Source organism: Mandrillus leucophaeus, unplaced genomic scaffold, assembly GCF_000951045.1.
Source record: "Mandrillus leucophaeus isolate KB7577 unplaced genomic scaffold, Mleu.le_1.0 Scaffold39, whole genome shotgun sequence".
Classification (NCBI taxonomy): domain Eukaryota; kingdom Metazoa; phylum Chordata; class Mammalia; order Primates; family Cercopithecidae; genus Mandrillus; species Mandrillus leucophaeus.
In genome coordinates, this window is record NW_012104142.1 from 408,427 (window position 1) to 424,662 (window position 16,236).

General features: G+C 41.7%; 1 protein-coding gene across 2 annotated transcripts in view; it reads left to right on the plus strand.

The window, feature by feature from the left end:
• The window catches only part of SUPV3L1 (suppressor of var1, 3-like 1 (S. cerevisiae)), a 29,873-nt gene extending 15,441 nt beyond the window's left edge, over positions 1-14,432 (plus strand). For both annotated transcript variants that reach the window (XM_011991021.1, XM_011991020.1), the window contains 9 exons: positions 1,012-1,089; positions 2,829-2,920; positions 4,506-4,686; positions 5,239-5,332; positions 6,368-6,587; positions 8,557-8,637; positions 8,982-9,158; positions 13,111-13,259; positions 13,921-14,432. In XM_011991021.1, coding sequence (XP_011846411.1) covers positions 1,012-1,089; positions 2,829-2,920; positions 4,506-4,686; positions 5,239-5,332; positions 6,368-6,587; positions 8,557-8,637; positions 8,982-9,158; positions 13,111-13,259; positions 13,921-14,356 — 1,508 coding nt within the window. In that variant the 3' untranslated portion in view covers positions 14,357-14,432. The remainder of the gene's footprint in view (positions 1-1,011; positions 1,090-2,828; positions 2,921-4,505; positions 4,687-5,238; positions 5,333-6,367; positions 6,588-8,556; positions 8,638-8,981; positions 9,159-13,110; positions 13,260-13,920) is intronic.
• Positions 14,433-16,236: the final 1,804 nt, after the last annotated feature.

A 16,236-nucleotide genomic window follows, 5' to 3' on the forward strand; every position in this document is an offset into this window, starting at 1 on the left:
AAAAAAAAAAAAAAAAAAAAGAGTATAGACTTGGAGCTGGGTGTGGTGACTTGTGCCTGTTAATTCTGGCTCCTTAAGAGATTGAGATGGGAGGATCACTTAAGTTCGAGGCCAGCCTGAAACATAGCAAGACCCCCATCTCTAAAGAAAAAAAAATTTTTTTTTTTGAGCCAGAGTCTTGCTCTGTTGCCCAGGCTGGAATGCAGTAGTGCAATCGTGGCTCACTGCAGCCTCTGCCTCCCAGGTTCAAGTGATTCTCCTGCCTCAGCCACCAGAGTAGCTGGGACTACAGGCGCACACTACCACGCCCGGCTAATTTTTGTATCTTTAGTAGAGACAGGGTTTCACCATGTTGGCCAGGATGGTCTCAATCTCCTGACCTTGTGATCCGCCTGCCTCAGCCTCCCAAGAAAATGTTTTTAAAATTAGCTGGTCATGGTGCTGCGTGCCCGTAGTCCCAGCTACTTGGAAGCTGAGGCAGGAGGATTGCTTGAGCTTAGGAGTTCGAAGTTACAGTGAGCTATGATTGTGTCACTGGACTCAGCCTGTGTGACAGAGTGAGGCACTGTTAGGAAGATCACTTTCAACCCAGGAGTTCAAGGCCATCCTGAGCAACAGTGAGACCCTGTATCTAAATTAAAAAGGAAAAAAAAAGAGTATAGACTTTGGAGCTAGATGGCCTGGGTTTGAATTTCATCTCTACACTTACTTACTGTATAACTTAAGGCAAGTAACTTAATTTCTCTGGGCCTCTGACTTTTCTGTCAAATGGAGATAGTGATAATACTTAACCTCATAGATTTGTTGTGAGGATTAAGGAGGAGGTACTTAAGAGGAGGTAAAACACTAAAACACTTAGAACAAACCTGCCAAAACACTTAGAACAAAGAACCCAGTAAGTGGTGGTGATGGTGGTGGTGGCGATGGTGATGCTTGAATTTTGGTATTGGAATTTGTTTATAATACTATTTAAGTAGATGTTATTGCTCACATTAACTTTTTAATTTTCAGATGAAGTGGCTGTAATTGATGAAATTCAAATGATTAGAGATCCAGCCAGAGGATGGGCCTGGACCAGAGCACTTCTAGGTTGGTGGTGGTAATGCTGTAAAACCCGAACTTCATGACATCTGCACTGAGATGCATTTTTATCTGCTTGCCATTGCCAAATAGAGTCACCTAGAACCTTTCATTTGACACAAAAAAGTCAACTAAGTATTAGTTTTTATTTTCTAAATATTGTTTTAATAATGGGAAATCCATTTTCTCCTGTGCTAAAACTAGCATAACCATGTAATTAAAGTTAAAATGTTAAAATCTCATATTTACACAACTACAATTTATGTTTTAGTGTGTTTCATGCTAGTCTTTTTTTTTTTTTTTGTATGTGCATATGGTGTTTTGAGAACATCTAATTTTGTATCTTGCTTTTGTTCAGTTCTGTTTTTCATGTGATATTTTTCATATTACATATTAATATGATCACATATCTCTGTTGAAGGGGAATACCGTAATTTGCTCCATAGAGTTGGACCTTTTTTTCCCTATTACTAATAAGGCTGCAGTAAAAATCTTTGTGGCCAAAGCTTTTTATTTTTTGAGACAGGGTCTTGCTCTGATGCCCAGGTTGGAGTGTGGTGGCACAGTTGTGGCTTACTGCAACCTTGACCTCCTGGGCTCAAGCAGTCCTCCCATCTCAGTCTCCCGAGTAGCTGGAATGACAACTGTTTGCCAACGTGCCCCTGGTTAATTTTTAAATTTTTTGTAAAGACAGAGTCTCCCTATGTTTCCCAGGCTGGTCTTGAACTCCTGGGCTCAAACACTCTTCCCACAGCCTCCCCAGATGCTGGGATTATAGGCATGAGCCACTTCACCCAGATTATTTTCTTTTTTTAAAATTATTTCTTTAGAATAGCCTCCTGTAAGTGGAGTTCTTGAGGTCCATAGACATAAATGAAAATTTCTGCTACTCAATGTTGGAGTGAATTTTTGATCATGTTTTAGGGCAGGTGTTTTCAAATTTAAAAACAAATAGCTGAACGTGGCTGGGTGCGGTGGCTCAGGTCTGTAATCCCAGCACTTTGGGAGGCCGAGGTGGGCAGATTGCTTGAGGCAAGGAATTCAAGACCAGCTTGGCCAACATGGCGAAACCCCATCTCTACTAAAAATATAAAAATTAACCAGGCATGGTGGCGCATGCCTGTAATCCCAGCTGCTTCAGAGGCTGAGGCACACGAATCACTTGAGCCTGGAAAGGAGATGTTGCAGTGAACCACGGTGAACCAAGATCATACCACTGCACTCCAGCCTAGGCAACAAAGCAAGACTCTGTCTCATGAAAGAAAAAAAAAAAAAGCTGAACTCTTTTTTTAAACAAAGAACATACATTGAAACCTGTTATGTAAAGTAGATGGAAGTGTATCTGCTCAGGGATAAGGAGCTTGGAGTTTCTTCTGCCCTCCAACCCCCAACCTCTGAGGTACCTCAGTGATTCCATGGATCCTAATTTGAAAAACACAAGTATAGGACCTATGTTCAGTACTAAGCATCCAAATGCCAGCTTGTAATCTTGGCTGGTTTCACTCTGCTAGAGTTGAAACCTTGGCCAAAGCAATTTAAAAGGCCTGAGATTAATAAAAATTGGATAATCTTGGCCCACTAGAAGTGGGTGGTTATTTCGAGGTTTGCATCAGAGATAATATTTTTGAAAATACTTGGTAAGGTTGTAAAGCAATATGTAAGCCAACGTAAAGTACTTTAGCTATGTAAAATGTTGCATATTTAATTATAAATCTTTAAAATTAAGAAACCCAGTTTTGCATTGACAGGACTCTGTGCTGAAGAAGTTCATTTGTGTGGAGAACCTGCTGCTATTGACCTGGTGACGGAGCTTATGTACACAACGGGGGAGGAAGTGGAGGTATTCGATTAGATGCTTTGGTCTCCAGGTGGCATATCAAATAGTCCAGAGTACCTAGGTAGTGGCTTCAGAGGCCCTAGATAATGCCAATGTCAGAACTTAACTAAAAAGAAAGCTTCATTTTCTTGTGATCAACTAGATCATATATATTTGATTGAACCTCATGATCTGAAGTTCTGACAGAGTGGTCATCATACCCTAAGTCTTCCAAGAGTACAGGAAATTCTTCACTTCTTGACAAAACCTTCTGGGGCTTGAGTAGATCTCTTCAAATTAAATAAATCAGTATTCTTAGAAGTTTGAGACCCACCAAGTTCGTCATTTTCAAAGTCTTGTATGTCAGATATTGGGGCCTTTGATACACATCTAATTGCCAGACACAGTTTATATTCCTTTTTCAGATTCTTAGAGTTGGAAGTAACTGGTTTCCTTTTAATCCTTCTTCTCTTTTTCTTTACCAGAGTTCTATGATAAAATGAAGTATTATTATTATTATTATGATTATTATTATTATTATTTGAAACAAGGTCTCACTCTGTTACCCAGGCTGGAGTGCTGTGGTGCAGTCACAACTCACTGCGGCCTCAGCCTTCTGGACTCAAGTGATCCTCCCACTTCAGCCTCCCAAATAGCTGGGACTACAGGTGTTTGTTTGCCACCACGCCCGTCTAATTTTTTATTTTTTTGTGCAGAGGGCATCTCACTATGTTACCAAGGCTGGTCTCGAACTCCAGTGCTCAAGCAGTTCTCCTACCTTGGCCTCCCAAAGTGCTGGGATTATAAGCATAAACCAAGGAAATAGTTTTGAATTTGCCTGTTATTTTAGTTTTTTGCTCAGTTTTCAAGGAGAGATAGTGGAATATAGTAGAAGAAATTTTGGAGTCCATTCTGTGTTTTGCCATTCTTAGCTTTGCATTCTTTCTTTCTTTTTCTTTTTTTTTTTTTCTGAGACGGAGTTTCAGTTTCCCAGGCTGGTGTGCAGTGGCGCAATCTCGGCTCACTGTAAGCTCCGCCTCCCGGGTTCACGCCATCCTCCTCCCTCAGCCTCCTGAGTAGCTGGCACTACAGGCACCTGCCACTATGCCCGGCTAATTTTTCTGTATTTTTAATGGAGACGGGGTTTCACTGTGTTAGCCGGGATGATCTTGATCTCCTGACCTTATGATCTGCCTATCTCGGCCTCCCAAAGTGAGCTTTGCATTCTTTAGACAAGTCACAGGTGAGACTTGCAAAATGTGCCTCAGATGTTAATTTTTTATTGGGCTCAGTTTTACTGTTTTATAAAATGGAAATAGCAATTAATAACCTTTCTGAATTTAACACATTGCCATGAAAATGAAATATATGAGAAAAAGCTTTGAAAATATATGAAACACTGTGTTTCATCTTATTACTTTAGAGATGCCAATGAGAAGTAATGGTAACACTTAAAATAACAAAATAAATGTTTTTCTGTGTTTTCTTTTGAAAAAAATTGGTACTTATCAGTTTTTAGCTTAACTGCATTGCAAGCTTTTCACTTAATTACTAGTCACAAGAAGTTGAGTTGGGTGTGTCACTTTGCCATTTCATGTCTTTATTGTAGGTTCGAGACTATAAGAGGCTTACCCCCATTTCCGTGCTGGACCATGCACTAGAATCTTTAGATAACCTTCGGCCTGGGGACTGCATTGTCTGTTTTAGCAAGAATGATATTTATTCTGTGAGTCGGCAGATTGAAATTCGGGGATTAGAATCAGCTGTTATATATGGCAGTCTCCCACCTGGTAATTATTGACTTTCATCATGACAAGATATGAAATCTCCTATCTTTGCAATTTATGTTGAGATATGTATAAAAAACATAGTAAACAATATTGAATTAAGCTGCTTGATTGTATTGGTAATTTGTTAAACATCATATAAAATAAATAATTTTGTTTCATTTAGTGGAAATAGAAGTATTTTCATTATAGTTCTTGTTAGTTGCTGCTATTATTAGACCGTATCTTAAATGTTGAGTTTACTAATATTTTCTTACAGAAATGTCATTGAAATCTGGACTTGACCATGTCCTTTTAAGTTGTAGTCCTGAAATCTGTGTCCTCAGGAATAAGTCTAGTGTGGTGGGGGATTGTGTTGCTATATGACGGAGTATTTGAAGGAATGGATGTAAAGGATAAGTAGCTCCTTGAGGATATAAAGAAATAAAGTTTGAAACAGTAAAGGTTTTATCATTAAAAATGGGAAGAACACGAGTGAGGGTTTCCAAGATGTACTTAGCTCGATGTAATAAAACACTGAGAACACTGATTTAACATAAATTGTTCTTGTTTTAGGGACCAAACTTGCTCAAGCAAAAAAGTTTAATGATCCCAGTGACCCATGCAAAATCTTGGTTGCTACAGATGCAATTGGCATGGGACTTAATTTGTAAGTAATTTGTTTTTAATAAACATGAATATTCAGTGAGTTGAATGGTGGTTTTTTGTTTTTCAATTTTCTAATTGGCATTAATGACCAAACACTTTGATTTGGGAGAATAAATATTATAGGCTAGATTTGAGATTTATCCATAAAAAGAAAATATTAAATAGTGCCAGGACTTTTTTTAGGGACAGGGTCTTGCTCTGTTACCCACGCTGGAGTGCAGTGATCCAATTGTAGCTCAGTGCAGTTTTGAACTCCTGGGCCCTAGCGATCCTCCTGCCTCAACCTCCAGAGTAGCTGGGACCACAGGCACACACCACAAAGCCTGGTTAATTTTTTATTTTTTTGTTGCCCAAGCTAGTCTAACTCCTGGCCTCCAGTGATCTTCTCACCTCAGCCTCCCAAAGTGCTAGGATTGCAGCCATGAGCCACTACACTTGGCCCACACTAGGACGTTTGAGTGCTGCCCTCCACTACTGCTAACCTATCATACTATGTCACTTTATTTTCAGTTTTTCAGTCAGGTGTCCAAGTGCCTAGTATGCATGTGGGGCTAGTTATTATCTCTAAATGAAAACAATGTTAAGCCTAAATATTATTTATTTATGTATTTATTTATTTTTGAGACAGTCTCACTCTGTGCCCCATGCTGGAGTACAGTGGTATGATCATGGCTCACTGCAGCTTCAAACTCCGGGGCTCAAGCAGTCCTCCTGCCTCAGCCACCCAAGTACTAGAGCTACAGGCACACACCAACGTACCCAGCTGATGTTTTTAATTTTTTGTAGAGACTTGGGTCTTGCTATGTTGCCCAGGCTGGTTTTGAACTCCTCACCTCAAAACAATCCTCCTGCCCCAGCCTCCCAAAGTGCTGGGATTATGGATGCGAGCCACTGTGCCAGACGTTCCTTAATTTTTTAAGTGGCAGTCAAGGTTGCAAGAGGACCTAAGCTAGTATTGGAGTAAGCATTATGCAGTGACCCAAGTATTGGAGAGTTTTTCATACAGTCTGCAGGATCACTTTTATTTCTGTTTCAGGAGCATAAGGAGAATTATTTTTTACTCCCTTATAAAGCCCACTATCAATGAAAAGGGAGAGAAAGAACTGGAACCAATCACCACCTCTCAAGCCCTGCAGATTGCTGGCAGAGCTGGCAGATTCAGCTCGCAATTTAAAGAAGGAGAGGTTACAACAATGAATCACGAAGATCTCAGTTTATTAAAGGAAATTTTGAAGAGGCCTGTGGATCCTATAACGGTAAGGTGTAACATGTTAATTACTACTTCGCTGTGGAGGACAGTCATTCTTTCCCTCACCCACCATCCAGACTCTCATCTCAGACACATTTCTGGATACAGACATAAGTGAAAGAAAGTTTTGTGCCATGAAAACTGCATTTAAAAAAGCCCTACTTTATTGCTTTGGAGAGCCATGGAGATCCTTTGATCAGAGAATGGTATGCAAGTGAAGGTCCAGATTGACAAAGTTTAGTGAGCCTGATTTGCCTTTAGTTCCTTCTGGAATCTAGCAGCGGGAAGGAACAGGGAGGAAAGCAGTTGCTTCAGCTGAGCACACAGAGCTACATTAGTGGACTGAAAAATGACCAGAAGCCTGAATACAGACGAAACCCTTGAGTATGGGGCAAAAACAGCCCTAAACAATACAACTTCATCCAGTGAGGAGGTGGTTAAATTTTGGTTAATATTAGTTAATGAGTTACAATTGTACATATTTGAAACAAACTTTCTATTAATAGTTAAAATTTAAAGTTGCCTGGAAAATTCACTTACATGGCTTATCTCATTTGTCCGTGACATTAGATGAAGGGGAATATAGACATGAGATCATGCAGGGAGAAGCTTCCAGGGGAAGGCTGTGCTAGAATCATTTCTGTAACTTCTTAGCAGTACAGTTAGGTTCGTGGGTGGCTCCCGTGACCTCCCTGCCTCCCTCCTGGGCACCTCATGTCTTGAACTCTTCTTCCCTCATGACTAATCTCTCTTGCCTCTTTTCCTCTTTGTCTTTTTCATTCACTTTCTCTCTCTCTGTTTCATACTCCATTCCTTATACTTACCTGTGGCCGTGTCTAAGCACTGTAATGTGCAGTGAAGAGAACTCACTTCCAGTTCAAAAATGCTCTCATGTCTTTCTAGATGTGTGTATGTATGTTAGTTTTATGGCCTTAGTTAAAGTGACTGGGTTTTTCTTATTCATTTTAATTCAGTGAGGAGAATTGAGACATGGAAAATAGTTTTACCCTGGAAAACAGATTTTTCTTTCCTTTTTTTTTTTGAGATAGTGTTTCACTCTGTTACTCAGGCTTCAGTGCCGTGGCATGATCATAGCCCACTGTAACCTCAATCTCCTGAGCTCAGGAGATCCTCACACCTCAGCCTCTTGAGCAGCTGGGACTTTAGGTGCTCACCACCATGCTTGGCTAATTTTTAAAATAAATTTTGTAGAGATGGGATCTCCTTATGTTGCCCAGGCTGATCTTGAACTACTGTCCTCAAGTGATCCTCCCACCTTGGCCTCCCAAAGTGTTGGGATTAGAGGCATGAGCCACACCACCTGGCCATAAAATCTTTTTTTTTTTTTTTTTTTTTTTTTTTTTTGAGACGGAGTCTTGCTCTGTTGCCAGGCTGGAGTGCAGTGGCGCGATCTCGGCTCACTGCAAGCGCCACCTGCTGGGTTCAAGCGATTCTCGTGCCTCAGCCTCCAGAGTAGCTGGGATTACAGGCGCCCGCCACCACGCCCAGCTAATTTTTGCATTTTTAATAGAGACGGGATTTCACTATGTTGGACAGGATGGTCTCGATCTCCTGACCTCGTGATCCGCCCACCTCGGCCTCCCAAAGTGCTGGGATTACAGGCGTGAGCCACCGTGCCCGGCCCATAAAATCATTTTTTATACGCTGTCAGATCATCATAGGTTTTAGAAATATGACTAAAATGTAAGCAAAAGATAATTTCTCAGTAGCCATAATCTTTCATTTTTACTAAATCATCTCATCAGCTTTTCTAATTGGTAATAAATGGTAAAATGATATATTTTCTTTTACTCAAACTCTTGGCATTTACTTCATTTGGTGAGAGTTTAGCTTGCATGTATTTATTTGGTGAGAGCTTAGCCTGAATAGGACTTTATCATGCAATAACTTAAGAAAATTTGTCGTTTTTTTTTTTTTTTAAATCAGCTTATGATTGTTTTTTCTTTTACTAAAAGGCAGCTGGTCTTCATCCAACTGCTGAGCAGATTGAAATGTTTGCCTACCATCTCCCTGATACAACACTTTCCAATCTCATTGTAAGTGGAAACTCCCTTTCGAATCTCTTCTAAAAATGTTGATATGTCAAGTGATTACTGCTTAACCTCATGAGCATGAATGGATAGTCTGCCTTTGAGAAGTTGCTATTTATAAAATTTATTTTACAAGCGAAAACTTTTTCTCAAAATCTTTTGGGACTTTAGTCTTGAGGAATTTCCTCTCAGTATTTCAGGTGGGGAAGGATACGAGGGAGTGATTAAAGCAAGCCTTTATGGAAGTTTGTTCTGGATTAAAGAGATTGCCTTTTATAGGCTTGAGTGTTATTCATTGTTCATTTTAATTGACTTAGGCAGTCCAGTAATTTCATATCTTTTTTCCCCAGGATATTTTTGTAGACTTTTCACAAGTTGATGGGCAGTATTTTGTCTGCAATATGGATGATTTTAAATTTTCTGCAGAGTTGATCCAGCATATTCCATTAAGTCTGCGAGTGAGGTATATTTTCTGCACGGCCCCTATCAACAAGAAGCAGCCTTTTGTGTGCTCTTCACTGTTACAGGTAAGCCTTTATCTTTAAGATATTTTGAGTTCCTTCAGGTTCATACAGTTTCCCCAAACAGTACTTTGTTATTCAACATAAAACAATTAGAAGAGTACTCTGTAATATGAGAGACTTTGTAAAAACTTAAATAGGGATTAATAGTAGCAATAGTGTTCAGTTTTCTTTTTTTTTTTTTGAGACGGAGTCTCACTCTGTCGCCCAGGCTGGAGTGCAGTGGCCGGCTCTCAGCTCACTGCAAGCTCCGCCTCCTGGGTTCACACCATTCTCCTGCCTCAGCCTCCCGAGTAGCTGGGACTACAGGCATCCGCCACCTCGCCTGGCTAGTTTTTTGTATTTTTTTTAGTAGAGACGGGGTTTCACCGTGTTAGCCAGGATGGTCTTGATCTCCTGACCTCGTGATCCGCCCGTCTCAGCCTCCCAAAGTGCTGGGATTACAGGCTTGAGCCACCGCGCCCAGCCGTGTTCAGTTTTCTTAAGTGTAAAGCACTGAGCCAGGAGTTACTGTCTTGTATGAGCGCCAGGCCAGGGTTCTAGCCCCTTTTTACTCATTTGGGCAGGGATGCAAATCTCTGACTTCTGAGAAGCACAGGATTCCTGGGGGCCAGGAAGGACAGTGGACACTGAACTTCCTGCCCCGACTTGCTGTTCTCTCACCTCTCTGGGACCTTGCCCGCCCTATTTCCTCTGCTTTGCATGCTCTCCCCACCCCACTAAACCCAAAGGCCTCCCCTTCTCTGAATCTTGTCCTGACTCACTGAGGTTCATTGCCATTTCCTCTGTAGGCCTGAGCATTCTGTATACGAGCTATATTCTAATCAAATCTATCTCTAAACTTATTTTTTAAATAACGTAAATAGTCCAGTGCTGTGGCTTATGCCTGTAATCCCAGCACTTTGGGAGGCCAAGGCAGGAAGGCTAACTCTGCTTAAGCCTAAGAGTTCGAGAACATCTCCAGCAACATAGCAAGACTGTCCTTTAAAAAAAAAAATTACATAAATAATACATACATTCTCTTTATACAAAATGAAAACATTACAGATAGCTTAAATGTGGCTCCCTCACAATCTTAGTCCTCTGAAATAACTACTTGTGTAAGTTTGTGTGTATCTTTGCAGACTGTTTTTCACTGCGTTTGCCTACGTGCATGTTCATATGGAAACACTAGATTTGTGAGGGTGCGTTTCCCTGTAAAAAATTATCTTTTGTGTTTTGAGACAGAGTCTCACTCTGTCGCTCAGGCTGGAGTGCAGTGGTGCCATCTCAGCTCACTGCAACCTCTGCCTCCTGGATTCAAGCGATTCTTGTGCCTCAGCCTCCTGAGTATCTGGGCTTACAGGCACGTGCCATGCCTGGCTAATTTTTTTATATTTTGTAGAGGCAGGGTTTTGCCATGTTCCCCAGGCTGGTCACGAACTCCTGAGCTCAAGCAGTCCACCCGCCTCAGCCTCCCAAAGTGCTAGGATTACAGGCATGAGCCATTGTGCCCAGCCCCATCAACGTTATCTTAATGAATTACTCACAACTTGCCTTTTCTTTTTCTCTTAACAATATGTGTTAGAGACCTTCCATGGCCAGATGTTTACCTAGAAAATATGTTTCTTAGAGCTGGCATTTGTGAAAAACTTAGCTAGCATAAGGTTGAAGTTTATGGAACAATCTTAAACTGCTATAAACTGACCTGAGTGGAACTCAGTCCCATGGCCTTGGCCCCATTCACACCATCCTTTAAAGAGCTATTCTAGTGAATAGAAGCTCTTTACTAAAGTGTAGGGAGTCTCTGGAACGTGCAGGTCAACAGTTGCTTGTTTTCTTAAGGTCTCGCTATGTTGCCCAGGCTGCAGTGCAGTGGCGCAATCATAGCTCACTGTAACCCGAAACTCCTGGGCTCAGGCGATCCTTCCACCTCAGCCTCCTGAGTAGCTAGGACTACAGGTGTGCGCCATGATGCGCTGTGTGTTTTCTTTTTGAGATGAAGTCTCCCTCTGTTGCCCTAGCTGGAGTGCAGTGGCATGAACTTGGCTCACTGCAACCTCCGCCTCCCAGGTTCAAGTGATTCTCCTGTCTCAGCCTCCCAAGTAGCTGGGATTACAGGTGCCCACCACCACGCCTGGCTAATTTTTTGTATTTTTAGTAGAGATGGGGTTTCACCATGTTGGCCAGGCTGGTCTCAAACTCCTGACCTCAAATAATCCACCCACCTTGGCCTCCCAAAGTGCTAGGATTATAGGCGTGAGCCACCATGCCTGGCTGCTCCATGTGTTTTCTGTTTGAAAATTAGAATATGAAATCTAGAGGCTTTTCCTTTTTTCTTGATCTTTGTCATTACTGAACTATGAAAGAGCTCAATCACACTGATGACTTACCATGCCCCTTAGGACTGTGATTTGGAAGCTATGCTCCATGGAGCTCCTTTAGGGCCAGCTGCTGGATGGATGGATGGACGGACGGACGGACGGACGGACGGACGGATGGATGGATGGGCGGGCGCGCGGGCATCTCTCCCTGCCCTCTCTGCATAACTCCTTACTTAGCTCTTTTATGTATTGGGCTTTCATTAGTTGTCTGTGGCCAAAAAAAAATAGAGCTACTGCCTTTATAAGATAACTTGAGAACTCATGCTTGGCCTGTCCTGCCTGGCAGGCAGTGTGGTCACATTTCTGTCTTTTATGGCTATCCTACTTGGCATTTATTAAACTTAGCAGAGTGGACCAGACTGAATTTAACACAATTGTGGCATTATTTAAACACAGTTGATCTAAAACTACTCTTCCTCTCTGAAGTATTGACCTTGTTTAGGTTAAGCATTTAGAGATAATTTCCCCTAATTAGGAAATGAATCATTTGAAATCAGCTTGAATCTTGAAGCTGAAGACTTTATGTAAACTCTTGCTTGAGGGGTCTTACTGTGTGGTTGTATGTCTATCTTCTGTAGTACAGGTGATGTGTAATATTGCCTAATGTCTAGAATGCAACATGGTTTTCAAAGCACATTCCCCAGCAGTGTCTTGTGGTTCAAGACAGGGCTGTGGTGTCTCATGTTACCAGTGAGGAAGCTGAAGCACAGAGTGGTGACTTGGCCAAAGCCACACAGCTCGCAGGAGGCAGAGCCAAGATTGACTTCTGACCAGCCTTGCACCAGGCCACCTCAGAGGGATTCTATATAATAAGGGAGAACATTAACAAGATAAACTTAAGCTCGTATTTGAGGTTATAGGACTATTACATAATGAGATAGAAATAGGAGTCTTCAGGTACTGTCTGTCCATAGCTTAGAACATCACATATTCCTAAATAAGAGTTAACAGACAGGCCCTGGAAAGTTAGTCCTTCTACAGCTCTTCTTCTTTTTTTTTTTTAAACTGCTCCTTGTGAAGCAGGGATACTCTATAGGTTGTGTGCCCAGAGTAGCCCTTGAACTTCTGCTGCACGTATTATTACCCTGGTTTTAGAAAAAGAAGGAAATCATCTTTTTGTTTTTTTTTTCTTTGTCCAGATGGTCTCACGCTGCTGGAGTGCAGTGGCACGATCATGGCTCACTGCAGCCTTGACACCTCCCCGGGCTCAGTAATCCTCCACCTCAGCTTCCTGAGGAGTAGATGGAATCACAGGCATACACCACCATGCCCAGCTAATTCTTTGTGTTTTTTATAGAGATGGGGTTTCTCCATGTTGCCCCAGCTGGTCTCGAACTCCTGGGCTCAAGTGATCTACCTGCTTCAGCCTCCCAGAGTGCTGGGATTATAGACGTGAGCCACTGTACCTGGCCTTATAAAGTATTAAATGTTCTTAACAAAGGAGAAAAGTACAAAGGAGAAAAGAAACCACCTGTCTGTTGAAATACAACCACAATTAATGTTTTTGTTTTGCTTCCTTATTTTTTCTCTTTCTAATTGTAGACTTAAGGGAATTCTGACACTTCTATGAAACTCTTTTCCTCTTTCCCTCTCAGTTTGCCAGGCAGTATAGCAGGAATGAGCCCCTGACCTTTGCATGGTTACGCCGATACATCAAATGGCCTTTACTTCCACCTAGGAATATTAAAGACCTCATGGATCTTGAAGCTGTGCACGATGTCTTGGATCTTTACCTGTGGCTAAGGTACCAACATTTTTCCTTTATGTGCTCTCATTTTTCTAGTAGGACAAATTAAAGGTTTTATGAATTTGTTTTTCTATTTCAAATTATGGACATATTTGCAAGATGCTCTATATTATGTCTGTTGTCCATAAAGGCAGTTCAACTGATGGAATGGTTTATACTCATTCCAAAAATGACTTGAGTTATTACAATTCTAGTTAAGTTGGCTGGGTGAGAAGGAAGGTCCAGTGGACTCTTGCTGGTCAAAGGACGGTCCTTGGACCAAAAGCACTGGTATCACCTGGGAGCTTGTTAGAACTAAGGAGTATCAGGCCCATCCCTGACTTGATCAGATTCTGCATTTTAACAAGATCCCTGGGTGATTCACTTGTCCATTATCATTTGAGAAGTCCTGTTCTAGGCCAGTGATTCTTAAAGGAGGGGCATGTCCCTCTCTAGGAGTATATCAGAGTCTGTTGAGGTATAGTGCTGACCCTCCCTCAGGATGACATATTCCTCGGATGTGTGGGGGCAGAAATAAAGGTTGAGCAAAGGCACTGAAGAGAGTTTGCAAAAAGAACATTTAGAATTAATCAATGTCAAGATGTAGGTGTGCCATTGAGAGTAGTCCAGTGACTGCAGTAAGAGCTGTTGCCATAATGCTAATGTGTCTTTTTCCCAGCTACCGATTTATGGATATGTTTCCAGATGCCAGCCTTATTCGAGATCTCCAGAAGGAACTAGATGGTATTATCCAAGATGGTGTGCACAATATCACTAAATTGATTAAAGTGTCTGAGAAGCATAAGCTGTTGAATTTGGAGAGCTTTCCATCAGTGAGCCAGTCACGATTGTCAGGAGCCTTAAAGAGCCAAGCTAGAAGGACACGTGGCACCAAAGCTCTAGGGAGTAAAGCTACTGAGCCACCCAGCGCCAATGCAGGAGAGCTGTCCCTTGCTTCCAGATTGGTGCAGCAAGGACTCCTCACTCCAGACATGCTGAAACAGCTAGAAAAAGAGTGGATGACACAACAGACTGAACGCAGCAAAGAAAGAACGGAGTCTGGGACTCATCCAAAAGGGACGAGAAGAAAGAAGAAGGAACCTGATTCGGACTAGTTTTCTGTTCCTGGTTTTTTTTTTTTTTTCTTTTTTTTAATTTAATTTTGCAAATAAAAATCTATTTTGAATCCTTTTTCCTCATATGCATTTACTCCCTGCTCTCGTATTGTAGCTATCTGGTACTGGGAGTTTTTTGGTGTTGGAGGTGGGGTGTGTGTGTGTGGTTTTTTTTTTTTTGCACAGAAAAATCACTCTTGATGACTAAACTGTTTTGGTTTTTTTTTTCAACATTTAGAAAATACTAGGATATCATAGAGGTTTAATTTAAATCTTTATATAATGGCCATTTGTAGAATAGTACTGAGACAGTGCACCATAAGGAACTCTGCATGGGAATAAAATCGTTTTGGTGAATCGTTTGACCAGCTTCCTATGCCATGCTGAGAATGTCGTGGATGGAATTCTTTGACAAACATTGCTGTCTATTGTACCCATATACCAGAGGCTATTTAGGTGCTGGAAATACGCAGTAAGCAAGACTGGCAATGTTCTACCCTCATGGATCTCATATTTGGTAGGAGAGACAGGAACAGGTTAACAAATCATGTCAGGCCGATGAAGACAGAGATTGTAGTCTGTTTCACTGCTGCATCCACAGTGTCTGGAATATAGCAGAAATCAGTCTGTGTGAGATGAATGGGTGTAATTTTAGAGAAGACTGCTAGAAAGAAGTAGAATAAGTAAAGAGTGATGCTGGGTGGCAGGGATGGGCTGTTTTAGGTAGGGTGGTCTTCCCTTGTCCAAAGGCCAGTCTGATGCATAGTGGCCTATGCTTGTCCAACAAAGTTTTCAACCCTGTTCAGAAACCTAGCTAAAAGGGGTTTAAAGGTGGAAGCTTTGGAATTAGACAGATGTGGTTCCTTTTCTTATCACTCACAGCTTAGTAGCCTTGCCGTCTCTGGGCTTGATCTCACATTTGAAGAAAATGGTCAGTACGCTCACTTAGAGTTGTTTTGGAGGTTAAATGTGATCATGTGCCATTTAGCACAGGGCCTGGCACACAGGAAGCGTTTTATTATATAAATGAACCTGAAGGTTTGGGTCCAGTCTGGACTGTGAATTGAGCTCTCAGATTATTCTGACAACTGAACTAATTTCTTGAGCAACTATTGAATTGAGGCTGACATCACAGTAGGGATTAAATATGATTTGATTCAAATTGGGTGAGGGAACGTAGCCAGATTTGCAACCTCTCTCTGCTTTTTTCTTCGGTAGTTTAGAGGTGACATTTAACTGAGATGACAATCTTCATTCTGACCTTTGCCTTCATGGAAATAAAGGCTAAGTGGGTGGCACTCAATCTGTATCTGCCTTGCTTATGGATAAACTAGTGAAATGCCTGGAAGGGCTTATCTCTTGATATTCTGCAACGAGGCAACTGCAGCTTCTAAAATTTGCTTACCCCTGTGACTTACACCATAGCAGACATAATCATGCTTGTCCAGATGGTTACAAGAAATATCTATGAACAGAACCAAATAGGGGATTTGGTCCCATTGTATTTAAGTGATGGGGTACATCACTTATAGTGCTGTTAACTCTCCTGTTTTCTCCAGTTTGGGGGCCAGAGTTGGTAAGTCAGAGAAAAGACTTAGGCAACACACTTAAAAACTAAGGCAAGTGGAAAGTCCTGAATATGTTCAATAAGGAAGTGGCTGGGCACAGTGGCTCATGCCTGTAATCCCAGCACTTTGGGAGACCAAGGCAGGAAGATCGCTTGAGGCCAGGAGTTTGAGACCAGCTTGGGCAACGCAGTGAGACCCCATCTCTACAAAAATTTTAAAAAATTAGCCAGGTGTGGTGGCGTTCACCAGTAGTACAGCTACTTGGGAGGCTGGGGTGGAAGCTGCGGTGAGCAGTGATCATGCCACTGCATT